Source organism: Gorilla gorilla, chromosome 16 (genome assembly GCF_029281585.2).
Source record: "Gorilla gorilla gorilla isolate KB3781 chromosome 16, NHGRI_mGorGor1-v2.1_pri, whole genome shotgun sequence".
NCBI classification, from domain to species: Eukaryota; Metazoa; Chordata; class Mammalia; order Primates; family Hominidae; genus Gorilla; species Gorilla gorilla.
The window spans coordinates 71,973,728-71,994,967 of NC_073240.2; the positions used below are offsets into that span (position 1 = coordinate 71,973,728).

The following is a 21,240-nucleotide window of genomic DNA, read 5'->3' on the forward strand; positions in this document are numbered from 1 at the left end:
AAGAGACAGTATACATGACAAATAAAAATGAAAATCGATTCCAACTTTACCAATAATCGCAGGAGTACATGTTAAAATGACTTTTACCATTTTTTTTCCCCTTTTTTCCCTATTGTGACAAACACTGGCTAGTTTTTCACCAGAAAATTTCCTCCTGGGAACAGAGATAGACTGTGTTTCCCACACTCCTTTGCAGACAGGTATACTGCCATATGACTAAGCTGGGTAATGGAATATGAGTGGCAGTGATTTAAGCTACCTTAGTGAAGCTGCTAGCTCAGTCCGCTATGCCTTCTCTTTCCCCTTGTTTGTTCATGGAATGGAAAGAACCCAGGTGGAATTCCACCCGGACGATGGTGGAATCACTCGATGGAAAAAGGGTCCCTGGATGCCTGCATGACTGTGTGAAGTAGAATGTTCCCGACAACCTGCATCAGATAGTGACTTGAGCAAAAATCCTTTTACTATGTTAAGCCATTCACATTTTGAAGGGGTTTGTGGCAGAGTAACCCTACCCTAACTAATTACTTATCAAATTAGGAGAGATTACAATCATAGCATTATTGGCAAATGTGTTTATTTCATCCACTACATGTGAGATTCTAGGTTGATACAATTGTTTTTGAAAATAATTCATTGTGAAGGACCTTAGTCATACCTTTTGGCTTAATGATTTCATTTTTTAGGAATTTATCCTAAGGAACAAGGAAGAGTAGCAAATAAGGAATTTTATACAACGGTGTTCATCATATTTTCCAACAATAAGGGAACATTATTAGATGTGTTATCAGGCATTCATAGGGTGGACTATTTTGCAGTGATTAGAAATGATTTTGAATATTACTAATGAGATGCTTATGAGGTAAGGTAAAAATAGAATACAAAACTACATGTGTGATTTTGTTTTGTAGAAATAGTATATGTAAAATATGCAGATGATATGTATAAGCATTATGGATAGAAAAAATAAACAAGAACATCAAGAGGTTTAATGGTGTTGGATTATTAGGTAATACAATTACAATTACAATGAGTAATTTTGGCTTTCCTCTTTGTATTTTTCTGTAGTTTCAAACTTTCCTTAATAAATAGATTTCCTTAATAAATAAATTTTATAGACAGATTTTTTTTCCAGAAGAATACCTCATTGGCTGTGCTTCACTCAGCCCTGAATCCTCACCTTGTGAATGAATGTGGTGTTTACTGTGTTTATTCTTCTAGTGTCAGTGCACTTGTTACACCTTCCTTCCCCAACACACGTGTGTGTGTGTATGTGTGTACGCTCATGCACAGATGTACACACGTGCTCACCAGAGTGGCAAGAGGCCATTTGTAGGCAGCAGAACTGAGGCCTTGTATTGGAAAGCAGGAAGGAAGGCCTGAGCCCCCAGCTGCCTTTTCCTCCCCTGGCCACCTGCTTTTGGCCAAGGCAGCTGGAGAATATTGGTTTTTGGAATGAGATGGGTCATCATCTCGGAGAAAGGGCATCACATCAGAAAAGCTGCAGCTCCCATGCAGAGCTCAGCCGTGGTAGTCTGATGTTTTTCCCTTTGGTAGCTATGACCCAGGGATTATAAACTGCTCTTGGCAGCGGATGCTGGGAAGAGGTTGAGTCTGAGAGTGGAGGAAGGCTGGAGTGTGTCTAGGTGTCTTTGATTCCTAGGTAGGGTGGCCTGCATCTCATCACGGCTGTTTATTTGTGTGTTGTGGTCTTTAGGAGTAGGGTGGAGAATGTCATGTTAATTTCAGAAACAGCAGAAGAATGGAGTGGCTGTTTGGATCCTGGGCTGCGCAGTGGTGCCTCAGACAGGCAGCACAATCCTGCATGGAAAAGAAAGCCCCCACCTGAGTTTGAATGGAAGACCTTTCTGTCATCGGGAACACCTGCTGCACCCCAGGTGCAATTGTAGACACCAGAAATATAACAAATAAGTCTTTGAGGAAGAGGTCCTGTGTTGTGAGGGAGGAAAGACAAGCACAAATCATAATGATACGCTTTGACGATCCCTAGTTCTGCATCTGAGACTTGCACAGAAGCAGACATTTAACCAGGTTAATCAAGTGCTGTAAATCAAGCAACGAAGTCAGTCATATCTAGGGAAGAAAAGCGCTCTTACTCCAAAGGTTTTTCCCCACTTTGATCTGCAGTATCATGTCATCAGAAATTGAAAAAGCAACTTTATACAGAAGCAGGAACAAATGGCTCATTTATTTTAAGTATCTTACCCGCCTGATATTTCTGCCCTTGAATATTTTCTTTAGTTACCTGGGAAACGTTTTTTTAGGACTGAAAACAGATATAAACCACACCACTGTTAATGACCATGAAAATGATGCAATTTGCATTGAAATCCTTAACTAATCTGTGCTGATTACCTAATTTCTCCAGGTGAGGACGGAGAAGCACGGTGTTTTCCTTAATGAGTAACAAAACCCACTGTAATGTGTTTGCTTGAAAGCTGCCAGGGAGTTTTAATAGATCTTCTCAAGGTTTAGTCCTAATCCAGATTCTGTGGGTTTTCACGCTGCTCTGGGCAAGCCAGCCAGTCTGCAGTGTGGGGGTTCCATGGGAAGAAATGAGTTCTGCAGCTGAGTTTGGATATGACAGGAACAAAAAGGACAGCCTCTGTGAGGTGGTAGGAGAAAGGACTGTGAGCCAAGGACATGTTGGGGGAACATTCCTCTGGCTGTCCTCATAGGCAGGGAGCAGCTGGAAATGTGACCGGGCCTGGGGCTCCAAGGTCAGCATCCCTGAATACTTCTGGCCTGGGGCAGGATTTCCTGAAAGGGCTGTGACGATTGATGACCGCCACCAGAGAGCTCGGGAGGGTGGGACCTCCACACAGGCAGCGTGCATCTGCAGTGGCTTAGCGCCTTCAGCGCCTTCATTCTCTTCCTAGGGCAGTCTAGACATTGGCTGAACATTGGCAAAAGCAGGGAGAGAGAAATCACATGGAGGCCCTGCTTTCTAAGAGGGAAAAGTCTGTAAGAAACTCGTGCCGTTCATTCTTCACCCATTCACCCATTCATTCGTTCATCCATTCATTCGTCCAACTGTGATTGCATGCCCGCCCTGTGTCGGCAGCATGTCTAATGGAAGGGCATTTGTAAAGAGGACTGAAAGAGTCTACCTTTAAGCAGCTTCCCATCCAGTGAGGGGCAAGTGTACACAGGTATGTCTAGTATCTATTAAGGGAGATGATCTCCTCTCTTTCAACTTCTAGACTCTGTCCTGTGCCTGCCATTGTCAGCTAGCAAGTCTGCCCACCATATTGTTTATGAGGATGATTTAAAGCCTATGCCTTCCTCCGTTTTTCCCACTTGCTGTGGATAATCGCCATTTATTCAGGAGGTACCTTGAAGAAATAAGAGCATCCCTTTTTCTGCCTCTTGCTTTTGGGCCATTCTTCTTGGCAGCCTTCTCCAGCCAAAGCTCTTTTTCCAATGTACTGAGTTTTCTCAGATGGGGGTGGAGGGGACACTCCGCACATCTTGTCCTGGGCCTGCCCCCACCTCCATGCATTATGGGGCAGCCTCCTCCCAATAACTTCCTTGGCTTCCACCTCCACGCTTGCCCCTTCTCCTCCTCCCCTGTTGGCTCCGAGGGCCTTATTGGATCCCTGGTCCTGTCCTCTGTCATTCACACTGGGCTCTTTCTCCAGTATGGGGTTTGTTCATTCCCCAAACACACAAGTCCTTTGGTTTTTTGTTTTAGTTTAGTTTAGTTTTTTTTTTTTTTTTTTTAAGACTCCGGAAGCTTTCCTGTCCACTCAACCAATCATCTTTCCCCAAACCCCGTTACTTATCCAGGTGCTGGTTCCCTGTGTCTGAGCTACCCTAGACCCGCTGTGTGGCCTCGGTTTGTTGTGAGGGTTGTATAGCGTGACTTACGTCCCATCTCAGGTGGGACGATCCGGTAAAAGCCAATTCCCGACTCTTTTCTCATCATGCAAGAAAAAAGTGGTTTGGAACTGCCCTGATGTCGGGAGCCAACGTCCTGATGCTTTTATCCACCACCACCTAGAATGCCAGACTGGGGACGGTAGGGGCACTGTAAACAGATGGTCAAGGTTGCGTAAGGAGAGTTTGCGTAAATGTCAGCAGGACAGGAGAGCATATTGGTGATGTTGGTACAGACAGGACAAGGCTGCAGTGGTGGAGGCTCCTGTCTTGCCCTGTTGGGACCCTCAGAGGCAGCTTTCCTAGGCAGGTTCTGAGAACTTGTCCTCACCACATGTGACTGGGTGCTGGATTTGGGGTCTGGAGCTACTTCCTTCTAGCATCTCTGGTCCTCATTCCTTGCCAGTGAGTCACTTCCCCTCCCCAGGGATGAGTGCTTTTGTTTGGGTAGTTGCTTTAGGCTGCGGGAGTTCCAGAGGACAGCGTGTGTAGGAGGGAGGGAGGGAGGGAGGTGGAACTGGCGCCTGCAGTGGGGCCTTCCTGAACCCCGACTTGAGAGACTGAGCAGATCCTTGTCTTCTGAGGCATGGGTTCCTCCAGGAGGGGGTCCTCCAGGAGTTCTGGTCAGGCCCTGAGGAGAAGGGGCAGGAAGGATACTCAGAGGTGGGCCTGTGTGTAAGGGGCGGCAGAATGGTGTCATAGTTCAGGCAGCATGGCATCCTTTCAGCTCGGGGAATCCTTTTCCACCCTTAGTTTGATGATCCTGACCCTCTGTCTGACCCCGCCGTCCTGAGCCTTGGGCCTGCTGCTGCCTCCTCCTGGTGTGTGGGGATGGCCACTTTGGCCTGAACCAGATCAGGTGACTCATTCAACCTTCCTGTAGGATCTTTGTGGAAGGGAGAGAAGGTGGGGCCTCCATCTCCCAAGGAGCATATGTTCTAACAGAAACTAGATTGTTAGATTTTTTGTTCACTGTCAAGAAGGGTTATAAATCAACAGGAGCAAACCTCAAAAGGCGGACAGAGCTCCGCAGAGAGCACGTGTGCTCAGCCCTCTCGGTGCACCCTTGCCAGACGGATATTTGGGAACCCTCACTCTTTTCAGGTCCCTCCCTGCTCCACAACCTACAATGGCTCTTTCTTGCCCATCTTGTCAACATTGGCCTGGCGCCACCTTTCAGGGCCTGAGATAACGTTTGGCTTTGCCTCGGCTTCTAGATTTAATTCCCCACAATCACAGTTCTAGGCCTCCGCTGCCCTCTGGTCTTCCAGAATGAGGACTTTTAAACTTTTCTGGCTGGGATCCACAGTAAGAAATACCCTTATTATGCATGATGAATGCAGGTATTTTTTTCTCTTATCTTTCATTCTTTTTTACTTATTAAAAAATGCTGTTCGTGACCCAAGAAATTAATTTCATGGCAGACTCATGAGTGGTGACCCCCAGTTTGAAAAACAGGGCTGATTTAACACAATACTAATCACAGAAGCTCAAGTAACAGCCAAGAAGAATGGCAGAGCTGGAAACTGCCAGTGCAAGCTCATCAGCCATATCCTGAGGGAGAAGTGACCAATCAAATCTGATAAGAAGTTGGTCCAAAAACATACTAGAGCAGTGGCCTCCAATAATTTTTTTTGATTGCACTGATTATAACAATTTTTACATCAGTAAAAAAATAAGCATACAACTTCAATATATGTCTGGTTATTTATTTTGTTACTATCAGCAGTAAGGTTGCAAATCTGTTTTCAAAGGTTTTGATAATTTCAGATGTTTTTCCGGTTGACATCTTATCAGATCTGTTCAGGCAGTCTCCTCACTCTGGGGACAACTGCTCTCCCCCAAACCTTCTTCCTTCCATATTGCCCTTCCTTTCATGACACAACCACTGTATCAGTCTGTTCTCATACTGCTATAAAGATCTACCCAAGACTGGGTCATTTATAAATAAAGGAGATTTAATTGACTCATAGTTCTGCATGGCTGGGGAGGCCTCAGGAAACTTACAATCATGGTGGAAGGGGAAGCAGGCACATCTTACATGGCGGCAGGTGAGAGAGAACAAGCAAGAGCAGGGAAAGCTACCTTATGAAACCATCAGATCTTGTGGGCACTCGCTCCCTATCACAAGAACAGCATGGGGGAAATTGCCCCCCATGATCCAGTCACTTCCCACCTGGTCCCTCCCTTGACATGTGGGGATTTATGGGGATTACAGTTCGAGATGAGATTTGGGTGGAGACACAGAACCAAACCATGTCAACCACAAAATCTCCATTTGCTCCTTCTGTCCCCCAGAAATCTGGAGGGAGTTGTCTTTGACACCTCTCTTTCTCTTGTCACCTCAACCATTCACTTACTGTGTTCTGGGGACTTGACTGCCCAGTAGACAGTCAGCTCTTCCCACCTTCTCCTGCCACATTGCTTCCTTTTTCCTCCCACTCCTCACAAGAGCCTCCCTCTCTCTGGGATGCTTCCCTCCCCCCTCCACAAGGCCAACTCCTACTCACCCCTCAAGCCCCCACGTAGAGGCCACTGCCTCAGAGGGATCTTCTCTGATCACTGCCCAGGGCACTTTCTGAGGCACTTTGGACTTTCATGGCTCTTAATGCAATTTTATTTTTATACTTATTTATGATTTAGTTTGTTTAAAGAGTGTAGTTCTCCAGCATCGAGGCTGTAATTTCTTGATGTGTGTGTGTGTGTGAGTGTGTGTGTGTGTGTTTGTGTTCAGCACTCAGGCCATACAGTCTAGATAAATATTTAATATAACAACCCTATGAGGTAGTTACAAACAGTATCCCTCCCCCCCGCATTTTACAGATGAAGAAAGGTTAATTGCCAAAGGTCAGCTAGTTAATAAATGTGAATGCTAGCCTCACACCCATTTCTTTCCAATTACAGTGTGCACACTTACCAACAATTCTAGATAGTTGATTTATTATCTCATTAGGCTAAGGCTTGAATTTAAGTCCCATCTACCTTGCTTATGCCAGACCATCCCTCTACAGCGATTCTGCTAGTTTGAGTTGTACTTAGGGTCTGAATGAACAGTTTACCCTGTGTTGTTCTGGATAATAACACCATCATTTTCCCCATGGTTCATCTCCCAGACCATTCCCACAGCACTGGAGAGGACCTGAGCCTACCACCTATTGAGTAAATAATTACTGATTAGTTGATGGTTATCAGGGACTTGGCAAAGACTTCATTTGACTTCCAAGTTAAATCCCCTGACTTGGTGCAGACCTGTTCTGCAGCCAAGAGCAAGAAGACCACACCTCTGATTCAAAGGCATTTTAACTGTTCCAATTTGCACTTGTTGGCCTTCTCCCTGGTGGATCTCAGTGTAATTTCTGACTGAGAGCCAAGAATTTAAGGGTCTTCAATACGAGGAGTAATTTCATGAGTTGCTGATGGCTAATTAGGGATGATTACAGTTAAGAGGCTTTACTTTCTTAATAACCCGCAGAAAGGGCCTGTGGTAACTTAAAATCTTGATTCTTTTTCCCTGAGAATGGAATTGTCTGGTTCTCATGACTATCTTTTCGTAAATCCTTGTCCTTTATTTTCCCACCCACCTTTTCTGGTGAAAAGGAAGTCTGAAGTCTCTGGAAGAAACAAGAAAATAATGATCTTAGAGAACTCCACCTTTATTAGAAAGGATCCCTGGCCCACCTTGGAACCTTGCTTCATTTGTCTTTCCATTCAAGGAGTTGCAGCAGGAGAGGAGACTGGGCCATGTTCTGTTTTATTCTCAAGTTTTACTACATTGCAACCAACCCACCCATCCTGGGCTTTCTGATGCTATTTGTAACTTGCCTTTGAAACTATTGGCTCGCTTGACAATTTTTAGAAATTTTGTTTAGTGAGGGCTTCTGAATGAAGTAGTATTTATGGGCGAGAGATTTTACCTCCATGTTTTCACTGTGACAACGTATTTTAAGTGTTGTTTGACCTCTTCTTGCATCACCGTATTAGTTCATTTTGCATTGCTATAAAGGAATGCTTAAGACTGGGTAATTTATAGAAAGGTTTATTTGGCTCCCAGTTCTGCAGGCTGTACAAGAAGCATGGTGCTGGCTGGCATCTGCTTCTGGTGAGGACCTCAGGAAGCTTTCAATCATGGTGGAGAAGGAAGGGCAGCCAGTGTGTCACACGGCAAGAGAGGGAGTGAGAGAGAAGGGAGGAGGTGCCAGACTCTTTTTAGGCTCTTTTTAACAATCAGATCTCACCCTAACTAACAGAGCGAGAACTCACTCATTACCACAAGGAGGGCATCAGGGCATTCATAAGGGACCCACCCGCATGACCAGACACCTCCGATGGACCCCACCTCCAATACTGGGAATCAGTTTTCGGCATGAGATTGGAAGAGGACGAGTATCCAAACTCTCAGTATCATCAGAGCAACCATTTACTGAGGGTGACCCTGCCCCAGCCACAGTCTAAGCATGTCACATGCGTTCCCTCATTTAATCTTTATAACAACCTGCAGGAGTTCTTTAGACAGTATTTTTTAAATAAGTTTTATTGAGATATAATTTATTTCCCATACGTTTTACAATTTCATGTACAATTCAGTGGTTTTTAGTATATTCGCAGGGTTGTACAACCATCACCACAATCTAATTTTAGAACACATTTATTACTCCAGGAAGAAACACTGTACCCTCCCATGAACTCCTCCCAACCCCCAATCCCTGGCAACCAACGAATCTACTTTCTGTCTCTATAGATTTGCCTATTCTAGGCATTACCTATAAATGGAATCATATAATGCATGCTATTTTTGTATCTGACTCTTTTCACTTAATATAATGTTTTCAGGGTTCATCCCCATTGTAGCATGTATGAGTACTTTATTTCTTTTTGTTGTTAGACAATATTTTTACTCAACTTGCACTGTTAGGGAAACCAAGACACATGAATGTGACATGACATCTATGGTCAAATAGCCTGTAATAGATGGAGCTGGATTTCCAGCACAAGTGTGCCTAGCACCAGCTCCCCTGTTAGCTCAGAGTCTGAGGTGATCGTTCTGATAGTAATTTACTGAACATCTTCTGTGGGTCAGGCACTGTGCTGGTTGTCTTGTAAACTTGTTACCTCATGTTCACATATAATCAGATTTCAGTTGGGAAATCCTGGTAACCATAACTGGGCACTTTTGTTTTAGTATCTTCCATTTGCTCATTTCTGGTTTTGTTGACCGAGTTACGCTTCTAGAATCTTCTTAAGTAAATGTTGCTAAAAATAACATTGTTCATTTCCATAGGACTTGAACGCAACTCCCAATTGCAGAAAATTGGCAACGTCTCTGAAGAGCCCTTGCTTTTGCCTGGACCCCCAGCATCATGGTTTCCCATTTCATGGGGTCTCTCAGGTAAGTGAAGAACCTTTTTTTAAAAAAACAGGAGAATAAGAAATTTGATATTTGCATTTTACTCTGTCGTTTCTTAAAGTAAGTGATCTTAAGGGTCTGCAGCTGACTGATATTTTTGATATAATACGTCCACATGTGTAAAAGTTTGCTATTCAGAAGGGCCTCCAAGGCCTTGGGAGCTGTGTGCTGTGCTGAGTGGCTTGGGGTCGAAGTCAATCTACTATCTTCTGGGAGCCTTCTCTAGGCTTCAAGAAAATTTTTTTAGGCTGGATGCAGTGGCTCACACCTGCAATCCCAGCATTTTGGGAGGCTGAGGCAGGCAGATCACCTGAGGTCAGGAGTTCGAGACCAGTCTGGCCAACGTGGTGAAACACCGTCTCTATTAAAAATACAAAATTAGCTGGGCATGGCGGCAGGCACCTGTAATACCAGCTATGGAGAGGCTGAGGTGGGAGAATCACTTGAACCCTGGAGGTGGGGTCAGATCAATGTATATTTACTGTGGTTGCATAATACAATTTTCTGAAGAACTTAAAAAAATTGTTCTCTGGTTGCAACACCATAGATTTTGACTGAATCTGGTATTTTAAAATGGTGCTCTCTCTTGTCCCTTATGTGCAAAACATTTTTGACTTTCACCTGCGTTTTAAAATTCAATCTTTATATCAACCATGCGTGGCAAGTTGAGTAAGTACTATTATCCCTTTTGTGTAGATCAGAAAACCAATGCTCAGAGAGCTTACATCATGGCTGTCACCTTCCTTTATGTGCAGAGTTAGAATAAGGGCTCTGAGCATTGCAACTGTAGTCCGTGTTATCGAAGTTGTTTTCAAACTTTTTAAAAAGGCTGACAGAGCCTTTTAAAAATTCTTCAGTCAAAATCCTATGCAAAATCTCAATATATAAAATAGACAATGACAGTATTTTATTAATATAAATTTATAAGTTTAAATTTATAAATTTATACATTATGAGATCAATGCATTAATTTTGATAAATACCGACATTTGAAATCAGGATTTATGGTTGGCAGCTTAAATATCTGCCCAAGCATCTAGTTTATCTTGCAGCTGTTTTTGCTGCGTAGCATTAAGAAAATCCTAACCCATTACAGGTTTAAGTACTTGCAATTGGTAACAATTCTGTGATGAAGCTCATCTTACTATTTTAGGATACTATTTAAATAAATTGGCTGAGAATCTGGAATGAGGGGAAGGAAGAACGTTTTGTTTCAAAGTTGAATCATTATGATATCTTGTAGTCTTTTTTCCATAACTGTACATTAGTCCCAAATGCCTAGAACTTATAACAGGAGGTAAAATGCTCTGTAATATATAGCATATTACATATGATGGTGCCACAGGTGGTTGGCCAACCAGGGCTAGAGCATTTGCCAAGCAGATGCCCTTGGGCTAATGCCTGGCATTTAACTGAGTGCAGTGCATGTGTGTGAGCTTTAGTATGTACTTGCTTGTATAATTTTACATGGGCAGACGTGTGCAGGCCTGCAATCCAAATACCCGCAGAGAACTACAAACCTCTTTATCAATGACATATTCACATGCATGTCAGATATGGTCAGAAAAGAAAGAAAAAGCTTCATTCTGAAGGCTGTATGATATTGAGCCATGAGGAGGACAGCCCAAATTAACGTTTGGTGATCTCTTCAGGATAGAAGTTGGCATCTAGTACAAATTAGCATGTGTACTTTTTTAAAACTATAGTTTAAAAAAGAGTTTAAAAGATATTTCAAGACATGAAATATGCGTCTGGTTTGTGGAAGTTCCAAAATACTGTTGTAAAACTATAGGGTAGTGAGAAATGCAGTTGGCCCACAGGGTCATTGTAGGACCACGGCATTTTAAGCACCCAGGACCCCATGGAGGACAAAGAAGTGGAGGTCACAGTCGGTGATTGAACTTATTCGAAAAGGGCAAGCAGATTATGAAAGGTAGGTTCGCCGTGTGCTAAGCTTGTGTAAGTCTGGCTGTCATCAAAAAGGCCCCTAAAAGTGCTTGAGGACCCTCAAAAATGTGGCCACCCAGGCTGCACAGGCAGGGAGTTTCTTGGGAGGAAATCCCTTTTGCAAAGTTTTTTCTTAATGTCTTGGATTTTTTTCTTTCTTTTTTTTCTTTCCTTTTTTTTTTTTCAAAAGAGACAGGATTTTGCTTATCACCCAGGCTGGAGTACAGTGCCGCAATCATAGCTCACTGTAACCTTGAGCTTCTGGGCTCAAGTGATCCTCCACCTCTGCCTCCCAAGTGCGAATAGCTATGTCCTGGAATTTTAATTAATGCCCCTGCAAACAGTCTCCTGTAATGATCTGAGCAGGGTGTGTGGTATGGAGATCATCTCCCTTTGCGGGAGGCCTGGGGAACTCACCTCTAAACTGTGCATTATTTCAAGGAAATTGCCCACAGAAGGGAAATTAGCAGGATAGGAGTAGTTGAAAGCTAGATGCTACCCTTGTGGTGGAGCTCTGGAAGCCTTGACAGGCCTCCAGCACGAGAGTCCTGCTGCAGGGATTGTTTGAACAGAGCTGCTCAGCAGGACATTTTGCCAAGAATTCTGCTGTCAATACTAGAGGAAGAAAATGTGAATTATGAGGACAGCTGATTCTTTAGGAGATCTCAGCTTGAGATTCCCATCAAACTCCCTTCTTCATAAACCAGGTGCACATCAACCATTTTGCATTCGTTTTTAGGGCCATGTAAATATATTTTTAAGAGAAAAAGAAGCAAAAGTAGAGTGTCTTCTGTTTAAATGCTTTTCAGAATGTTATGGGGAAAAGGGCTGTGGTTACTTGCAGAATGAGAGGTCTTTGACAGAAGTGGTAGATGAGAAGCACACACAGACGCACACACATGTTAAGGGATTTTTAATATTTATCAAGGCAACTAGATGCATAAAGATCAATTGGAGAAGCTGGAGAATTTCTCTACCTAAAGAGAAAACAGGTTAAAATTAGGAATTAGCTGCCAAGAAAATCTCTGAAAGAACATTTACGGGGAATCACAACTCTGATACACAGAGATTTCATTTAAAAACCCCTCCCCAATTTTTGCCAAGCCGCAGAGAAACAGAAAACCAGCTTCCTCCTCATTGAAGGAGACAGAGAAGCCTTGGGCATTAACATCGCAAGAGTATCTCTGCCTTGCTCAGACTGTGTAGTAATAAAAAGAATCACAGTTAAACCTAGTAGCAGAGGAGGCACTAAGATTTTAATTCTCGATGGATCTGGTTGGGAATTATCATTGAATCTTGGACAAGCTCTGGATGCCATGTAAAATTCAGGGCAATGAAAGTCCATGTGGACCAAAGGGTAGGCTAATCCTCGTTAAGTAATGTTTGTCATCTGTTAAAAATTAGAAAGGAAATGGCACTAAATGATACAGAATTATTTATGTTTCTTAAAGACTTGCTCCAAATTATGCACGTGTTTTTTTTGGATGCACAATTACATCTTTATTTATCTGTTCAGTGAGTGATAGGAAGGAAACACAATTTTGTCCCTAGAACAGTACAATAAATGCTGATGGCTACCTGACCTGGCCAGCCAACAAAATCTCTGGAGCCAGTCGGCTTGACCAGGTGCTCTTCCTTTACTTCAAGGAGTGCTTTTGTATGGTTAACATATTTTATATTTCAAGTGAAAGCAAAGAGAAAAGCAGAACTATCAAATGCCAAACAAGTAGTGAAATTGGCAGGAAATAAAATTGATTTTGGTGATTTTTATTTTGAACAGTAGTTTTTGAAGAATTACAGATGTAATGAGAGTGATTACAGAGTTAGAAGGTGATTTTTGTAGATCTTATGAGGGAGACTTCTGGATTATTTTAAGGGTTTTATAGGTTGATGGCCCTAGGTCAAGTGTCTGGTTTTAGTCTTCTGAAACGTAAAGTTTTTCTTTTCCTTGATGCATACTTCAGTAAAGTATTATTACTTTAATGCCTGTCAGCTACTGCACTTAGAAATACAACCAAAAGGGTTGAGGAAATGAGAAAGAGAAAGGTGGCTGTTCTTAGGAGTAATTGAAAAAGATCCTGAATACAGAAAGGAAGAAAGGGGTTAAGAAAACGTGTTTTTGTGTGTGAGAAAGAGAATGCCCCAAGTAGTGATATTTAAGGTACAATTGATCAGTGAAAACTGAAATTTCCCTTGGGGGTAAAGAAATATGTAATAATTGTGTGGGGTCATGGAGTTGATCAGTGTCCCTGTGCCAGTGATCAGGAAATGGGGAGAAAGAGGTTGGGGAGGAGGGAGTGGAGGAAGGAGAGGGAAGGAGAAGGAGGAGGAGCAGGAGGAGGAGGGGAAGAGGAGCAAAGGGAAAGGGAGGCCAGGCCTGGATCACAAGTATTAAACTTCATGGTATTAATAAGGCAGGCCAGAATTTGTGTAACTGACATCTAAACTACTACTTGGTTAATGCTTAATAAATATTTGTTGAAGAGTAAATGAATAAATTAATAACTACCTTTTATGTACAACAGATAAGGTTGAAATTTTCTCTTTCCTGACCAGGATAGTTAGCTAGTTAATTACAAAAGTAGGGTGAAGCATGGAAATCAAACAAATAACACACACACACACCTTCAACAGTTTACTTTTAACTTAAAACACATGTACATCCATTCACCAGTTTTTGATTTGGGGCCATGGGCCTTTCTTTGCTCATGAACCCGATTGTCTTTCTTGCACAAACCACACCCATAAGTATTATCTGAGGTTTCCATTTGGGTTTCTTTAAAGTGCAGTGAGAATATAAAGACATTTGCAAAGCAGTCTGAGTACCAGAATGATTCTGGATTTTTATTATTTTTGCCCCTAATCATTTGCAGTTGTCTCATCCACACCTAATTTGCCAGTAGTTTTTTTTTTTTTTAATCTTGGCTGCTTGCCTTTATTGAAACTTTCCAAAGCAATTAACTTCATTTTTGTAGAAACAACTAACAAATGTTCTTTCTTCTTGTGCTTGCTTTCATGGGTTTGTGTACTATTTGAATACTTATGTCATTACAAAGCAATAGCAACTGGCATAAACAGGTGTGGAAACATGGTTGACACTATATGAACACCGTACATCTGGGGGGTGCAGAAGTGTGCAAGTGTCCGGGGAAGAATCGGCTGCAGTCTTGTCTGTGGGAAGCCTGGGAGGAGCCATCTGAGTGGTAGGCATAGAGGCTAGGAGGAAATAAAATAGATTTTTGGAGGACTGCCCTGGCAAACCCCCATCTGTAAAATGACGGCAAGCATTCAGACAGTATTGATTTTTCTTTATGCCTGGCATAGCCCTGTACCTGGATCCTGTCCTCATCACTCACTCCTTGACTGTGGGATTTGCTAGAACATTCTGTACCCAAAAAGGCTCAATGGAGTCAAGGTGTGATCACTGGGCTGCCAATTACCCATTCCTTATATCTCTAAGTGTATTTTTATGCCTTGGGTTAACATTGACCCCTCCTCTTCCTGCCAGGGATTAGAACCAGTAATTCCAATTTGTAGAAATCTGCTTTTTACCATTGTCTTCCTTTTCCCAGCTCTTTGGCTTTTCCGACAGGGAATTCTGGGATGCACTTAGAAAACACTTTCTTGATGAAAACTGTCACAGAGCAGCACTTTTTGTTTTAAAATTTTTGTTTTTTAGAGACAGGGTCTCTCTCTGTTGCCCAGGCTGGAGTGCAGTGGCACAGTCATAGCTCACTGCCACCTCAAATGCCTGGGCTCAAACGATCCTCCCACCTCAGCCTCCTGAGTAGCTGAGACTACAGGTGTGTGCCACCAGGCCCGGCTAACTTTAAAAAATTTTTTTTGTAGAGATGTGATCTCACCATCTTGCCCAGGCTGATCTTAAACCCCTGGACAGCAGCACGTTCTTCAGTGACTGATATTTCCTCCCTCCTCTCTTTCTCCTTTTCTTCCTTCACTTTATTCTATCCTTCCATTCTTTTATTCAGTTGATATTTATTAGTCTTGAGGATGGGTCAAGATTATGCGGATTGTTTTGTTTGCTGCAAAGGTGTATCAGAAACCATTTCTTCAAGAAACCTGCCACTGAGAAGGGAAATTTACCAAAGCGTGTTGTGTCTTTAAAAGCTGTGCTGTGTAGGCCAGCAAGGTGGCTCACTGTAGTCCCAGCACTTTGGGAGGCCGAGGCAGGCAGTTCACTTGAGCCGAGGAGTTCAAGGCTAGGCTGGGCAACATGATGAAACCCTGTCTCTGCAGAAACAAACAAATGAACAGTTAACTGGGTGTGGTTGCATACACCTGTGGTCCCAGCTATTCAGGAGGCTGATGTGGGAGGATCACTTGAGCCTGGGAGATAGAGGCTGTGGTGAGCTGTGATCTTGCCACTGCACTCAGCCTGGGTGATAGAGCAAGACTCTGTCTCAAAAAAAAAAAAAAAAAAAAAAAGCAGTACTGTGATAGACCACCTCACATTGCCAGAAGTACTGGTTGAGAAAATACAAATGGCTGCAAGACCTGAGAACCTGGAAACAAGCGATAAAAACCAATTTGCAGTTAAAATATGTGTCCTTAAGTCCATGCTCTATAATGGAAATATTTCACTCTGCGCGAGCCAGGCAGGCCTTTTCCCGGGGCCTGTTGGTCTTGGTTTGGCTGCAGCTTGGTTATCTGAATGTTTCCAAGACCAAGGCAGATCCAGAGGGAGCCCAGTTAAGAGGACACAGGGTCACTGACAGGACAGTAAACAACACCTGATAGCAGGAAGGAGACAGCTAAGTGCCAACCAGATTCAGAAAGCCCTAGGTGTCTGGAGTTCTCAAGCCGAAGGCTGCTGTGCGCCGAAGACCTCCACCATGGGCTGCACAAATTGACTGATATTCACCTTGGTGCCTCTGAGCCATCTAAGAAAGGTTTCTTAAGCTCAGATGAATTTGTGTAAGAAAACAGAGGAAATAAATAGAATGCATTTTTTTTAAGTTTGGGATTTATATGGTCAGCTTCATTTATTTTGAAATTTAGAATATCCTCTGGTGGGACTGGATGAATGCAGCTTTATTGCATCCACCTAGTTTCTGATGATTCTTGCAAGCAGTGGCAGAAAATAAAGGAGGCTGTGAAGCCACCAGGCTTCCCCACCTCATACAGAGTGAGGAAGAAAGTGGATGTAATCAGATGGCAAATGCTTGTTTTGTAAAAATGTGTTGTGTCCTAATGAGGCCCCGCAGCACAGTGGTTAAGAGTCCAGGCCAAGGGTCTGACCGCCTGTGTTAGAAATCAGGCTTTGCCACTTAGTAGGTATGTGTGGCTGTTTGGTAAATGACTTAGTCTCTCTTTGCCTCAAATTCCTCACCTGCAAAATGGGTATAATAAAAGTGTCTGATGGGATGGTTATGAAGTACTACTTGTGAGTGCTGAGATCAAAGGTAGCCATCAGCTCTTTGTTGGCTAATGTCATTGGTAACCCATCCCCCTTCCTTGCTGCCTTTACTCTTTTTTTCTTTTTGAGACGGAGTCTCGCTCTATCACCCAGGCTGGAGTGCAGTGGTGCGATCTCAGCTCACTGCAAGCTCCGCCTCCTGGGTTCATGCCATTCTTTTTTTTTTTTTTTTTTTTTTTTTTTTTCTTTTTTTTATTTATTTATTTTTTTATTGATCATTCTTGGGTGTTTCTCACAGAGGGGGATTTGGCAGGGTCATAGGACAATAGTGGAGGGAAGGTCAGCAGATAAACAAGTGAACAAAGGTCTCTGGTTTTCCTAGGCAGAGGGCCCTGCGGCCTTCCGCAGTGTTTGTGTCCCTGGGTACTTGAGATTAGGGAGTGGTGATGACTCTTAACGAGCATGCTGCCTTCAATGCATGCCATTCTCTTGCCTCAGCCTCCTGAGTAGCTGGGACTACAGGCACTTAACTGTTGTCAGAAGAAGGCAGAGGGCTGAGCTGAGCATAGTGAAATGCATGCTTAGCAAACAGTTTTGTTTTTTTGAGATGGAGTCTCGCTGTGTTGCCCAGGCTGGAGGGCAATGGCGTGATCACGGCTCACTGCAAACTCCACCTCCCGGGTTCAAGCAATTCTCCTGCCTCAGCCTCACGAGTAGCTGGGATTACAGGCACACACCACCACGCCCAGCTAATTTTTGTATTTTTAGTAGAGACGGGGTTTCACTGTGTTCGAGACCAGGCTGGTCTCGAACTTGTGACCTCAAGTGATCCGCCTGCCTCGGCCTCCCAAAGTGCTGGGATTACAGATGTGAGCCACTGTGCCCGGCCAGCAAACATTTGTTATCTCCAGAGTACACTAGGCAGGATTTCACTTCAATGCTAAGATTTTGGCTCTCTTTTGCTAAGGTCGATATAATTTTATTAGTGATCTGGTTGCTCCCAAAATATCTCTTGGGTTGTATTAACTGAGGAAGAAAGGAAGTAGTTTTTTTTTTCTTGTTTTCCTTGTTTTGTTACTTGATATGCCCAAGTGGTGTTGAGTTCATTGAGGTAATTCGAGGTACACAGGGGCTGTGACAGTATCCACCCTCACTGCAGCTGAGATGGTAGCGAGGGTGGAGAGTGGGATTGGCCAAGGCAAATACAGAAGCCCAGAGCTCCAGTTCCATGATGTAAATCTTGTACCAAATTTCAATGAGCATTATTTTCTACATGGGGAAATGAAATGATGGAGTGTTTAAAACCTAGAACAGCACTGGGTAGATGGCATAACTTTTTTTTTGTTTGTTTGGTGTGAAATGTTAGGTTATTTCGACTGCAAGGTGAATCGGAAAGTCTTGGTAGGAATGTAGCTTCCCCCACGCCACTTGGAAAGGAGTGTGTGATTTGTTTGCCAAAGGCCCTGGTAGCCTTCAATCTGTCAAAACGTTGCAAGCTGGGAGCGGTTTGCCAAAGCAAACTATCAAAGTGAAATAACACACGAGTTGCACACACAGAGACACATGCATGCTCTCTCATTCTCCAAACATTAATTTTGAATTGGGTCAGGAGGAACAAGGATTTGGGCTAGATTGTTGGTGTTTTGAAAAGAGGTGGGCACAGCTACAGATACCAATTAGCTAAGTATGCGCAAGCAGGGTGAGGTATCCTAAAACAGAGTGTGCTGAGCAGGGATGGGAAACTTTCAGCCCTTGGCAGAGTTTCCCCTGGCCCCTGGGGTTATATATTGCTGTGCCTGCTGTTATTGTAGCCCAAAGAATAATTGCCCCTCTGGGGGAATTTATTCTATTCCATTCAGAGCAGAGACCATTTAATATCTCAGAGTTTACTCCAGAATGAATTTTGTTGGGTACCCCTATGCATTTTAGCTTCAATAGGGCCCAGTAAATGAAGAGAAGAAGCATTTGAACATCTAAATGTAATTTGTGTTACACTTTTGTTAACAAGAGGCACCAGCAAACATTTTGCTGCCATATCTTGTGATCTTCTAAGGATGTTTTTTTGGAGAGGGGTAACATAGAAATTCAAAAGCAGAACTGATTTTTATAAATCCCTCATAAAAGAAAATTTTAAAAGCTCCCGAAGTGGCTTTGGACGTTTTCAAATATGTTAATTCACAGTATTTTCAGTTAATCTTGAAATTTCAGGGGTCACCAAGATGGTGAAGCATCATTCTTTAATTCAGTGAATTAAGCTCCTACTATATAGCAGCCACTGTGCTAGGTGCTGGGGAATAAAGTAGTGACAAAACAAACTCCCTGATCTCATGGAGCTTACATTCCATTGGATAGAGAGAGAAACTTAAATAAAGACATAGTATGTGAGATGGTAAATGCTATGGAGAAAAGGGCTGGGCTGGGAGAGGGACCACTGTTTTTTGTAGGGTCAAGGAAGCCCTGTGAAGACAAGATCCTCTGGGCAGAGACCTTAAGAAGTGAGGGAACGAGTAGAATTGACCAGGCAACCTGGAATGCAGTTCCTCGGAGTCAGAGGAAAACCTAGATGTGATCTCACTCCCTTTCCTGCCCCAAGTCCCCCTGAATGCTATGAAAGTGCAATCTCAGATCAGTGATTATCCAAAACTGCTCCTTACAAATATGTGGCTACTGTGTGTGCCAAGAGCTTTGAGGCACTGAGGTGTAACATGTTTATGGAGCTGCTGCTTTTTTTTTTTTTTTTTTTAACAAAAGCACACCGATCTGGTTTTCTTTTTAAATGAGTAAGCAGTGCCAGAATGTGTTACAAATGATTCACATTTTTAGGCCTGGGTGCAAGAAAGCACATTAACTCATTTGAGGTAGGAGGACAGGTTATACAATTCCCATTTTACAGATGAGGAAACTGAGGCACAGAGAGACGGTGATTTGCCCAAGGTCATGCAACCATGGAGCATGGACTTGTGAGTTGTGATGCACATGTTCTTGATTTAGAGGTCAAATTGGATCCAGCAGGGATACAGCTAGAAGATTACTGTCCTTTTGCCACCACTGTCTGGGAACCCGCTGTCTTTAATTCTCCTGCCCTATTGCTGGAAGACATCTTGGGCAATATTTCCAGTACATTCTGTGTGTAATGAACAGGCTCATTTTCAAGTATTAAAAAGTCCAAAGGAAGTTGTGTGTGATGGGAGTGAGAAGGGGAATCATTTTAGAAGTTATCCAGGACATCGGTAGCATCACCATCTAGACCTGTACCATTAGCTTCCTGTGTCTTGAATAGCACAGATCTGTGTATCTGCACTGGACAGTACCGACAGAGAATGTTTCCGTCATCATAGAAAACTCTATTGGACAGTGCTGCTCTAGATCCTCAGCAAGTTATAATTCAACTCTTTTATTCTTCTCCCCACTAATTTCATATTATTGTCCCGAATACACCCCTTGTTTGGAAGAATGTTGTTACAAATACAGTATATTAAAAGGAAAGTCTAGGCTGTGCATGGTGGCTCATGCCTGTAATCCCAGCACTTTGGGAGGCTGAAGTGGGCGGATCACCTGAGGTCAGGAGTTCGAGACCAGCCTGGCCAACATGGCGAAACCCCATCTCCACTAAAAATACAAAAATTAGCCAGGCATGGTAGTGCTGCCTGTAATTCCAGCTACTGGGGAGGTTGAGGCAAGAGAATCACTTGAGCCCGGGAGGCAGAGATTGCAGTGAGACGAGATCAAGCCACTGCACTCCAGCCTGGGAGACAGAACGAGACTCTGTCTCAAAAAAAAAAAAAAAAAAAAAAAATCAACAAAAGGAAAGTCTAGTCAGATGTAAACATTTTGATCTCTCATCCAGTTAAAAGCTTCTTTTCTCCTCTAAGCTGGGCCTGTTGTAGCCTCAGACCCCTGTAGTAGGGAAGAGGCGGCTTGGTTGGTTCCTTCACACTCCTAGTTCCCTGCCCTGCCCACTCACTGCCGTTGTGAATTCCTCCAGGGTGAAGCAGAGGAGAGGAGAGGTAACTGGCAAAGACGTTCCCAGTGGGACTGGTGTTCCTTGTAATCTGGTGCTGCTGTCCTTGGTTGGCAGATGTCCACGTTCCAGATTCTCCTCTCTCAGGGCACTTTGGAGAATTTCCCCCTCACTGGGCTCTCCTGCTGCACCATGCCCTGGTGCAGGCTGTGCAAATCTGGCTGACTCCTTAAGATCCACCTCTGCACCCCCAGCTCCTGTACTGCATGGGTATAAGCTGTACATTTACTTTCTAGGAGGGGGGGTCACCTCATTCTGGTGAAAATCTTTGGTGGAGTCCTTTCCAGATAACCTAAGTTCCATGTCTTTCCATGGTGCTAAAACATAGCATCTCCTGCCCCTCCAGGCTCTAAAAATACAGACTGTTCCCACCCTAGCCCTCTCTCCAGTCTTCCCTCCTGGATACTCCAGCTAGGGTTTGGCCTTTAGATGTTTTTCAGAGGAGAATCAGCCACCAATCCTTGTACCCCCAGATACCAGGGCATCTGGATCAAGCTCTGAATGTTGTCCCTCTTGCTTGGCTTGGGGGAGAGCTCCTACTTTTCCTTCCCCATAGGGGAGTGGAGGGGCTGTATGCAGCACTCCTACATC

General features: G+C 43.5%; 1 protein-coding gene across 3 annotated transcripts in view; it reads left to right on the forward strand.

Moving 5' to 3' along the window:
- The window catches only part of THSD4 (thrombospondin type 1 domain containing 4), a 693,045-nt gene that overhangs the window by 15,952 nt on the left and 655,853 nt on the right, over positions 1-21,240 (forward strand). For all 3 annotated transcript variants that reach the window (XR_008672073.2, XR_010131023.1, XM_031002164.3), the window contains exon 2: positions 9,179-9,286. Coding sequence is in view for 1 of the 3 variants with exons in the window: in XM_031002164.3 (XP_030858024.2) it covers positions 9,258-9,286 (29 nt within the window). In the remaining 2 variants the exon portion in view is untranslated. The remainder of the gene's footprint in view (positions 1-9,178; positions 9,287-21,240) is intronic.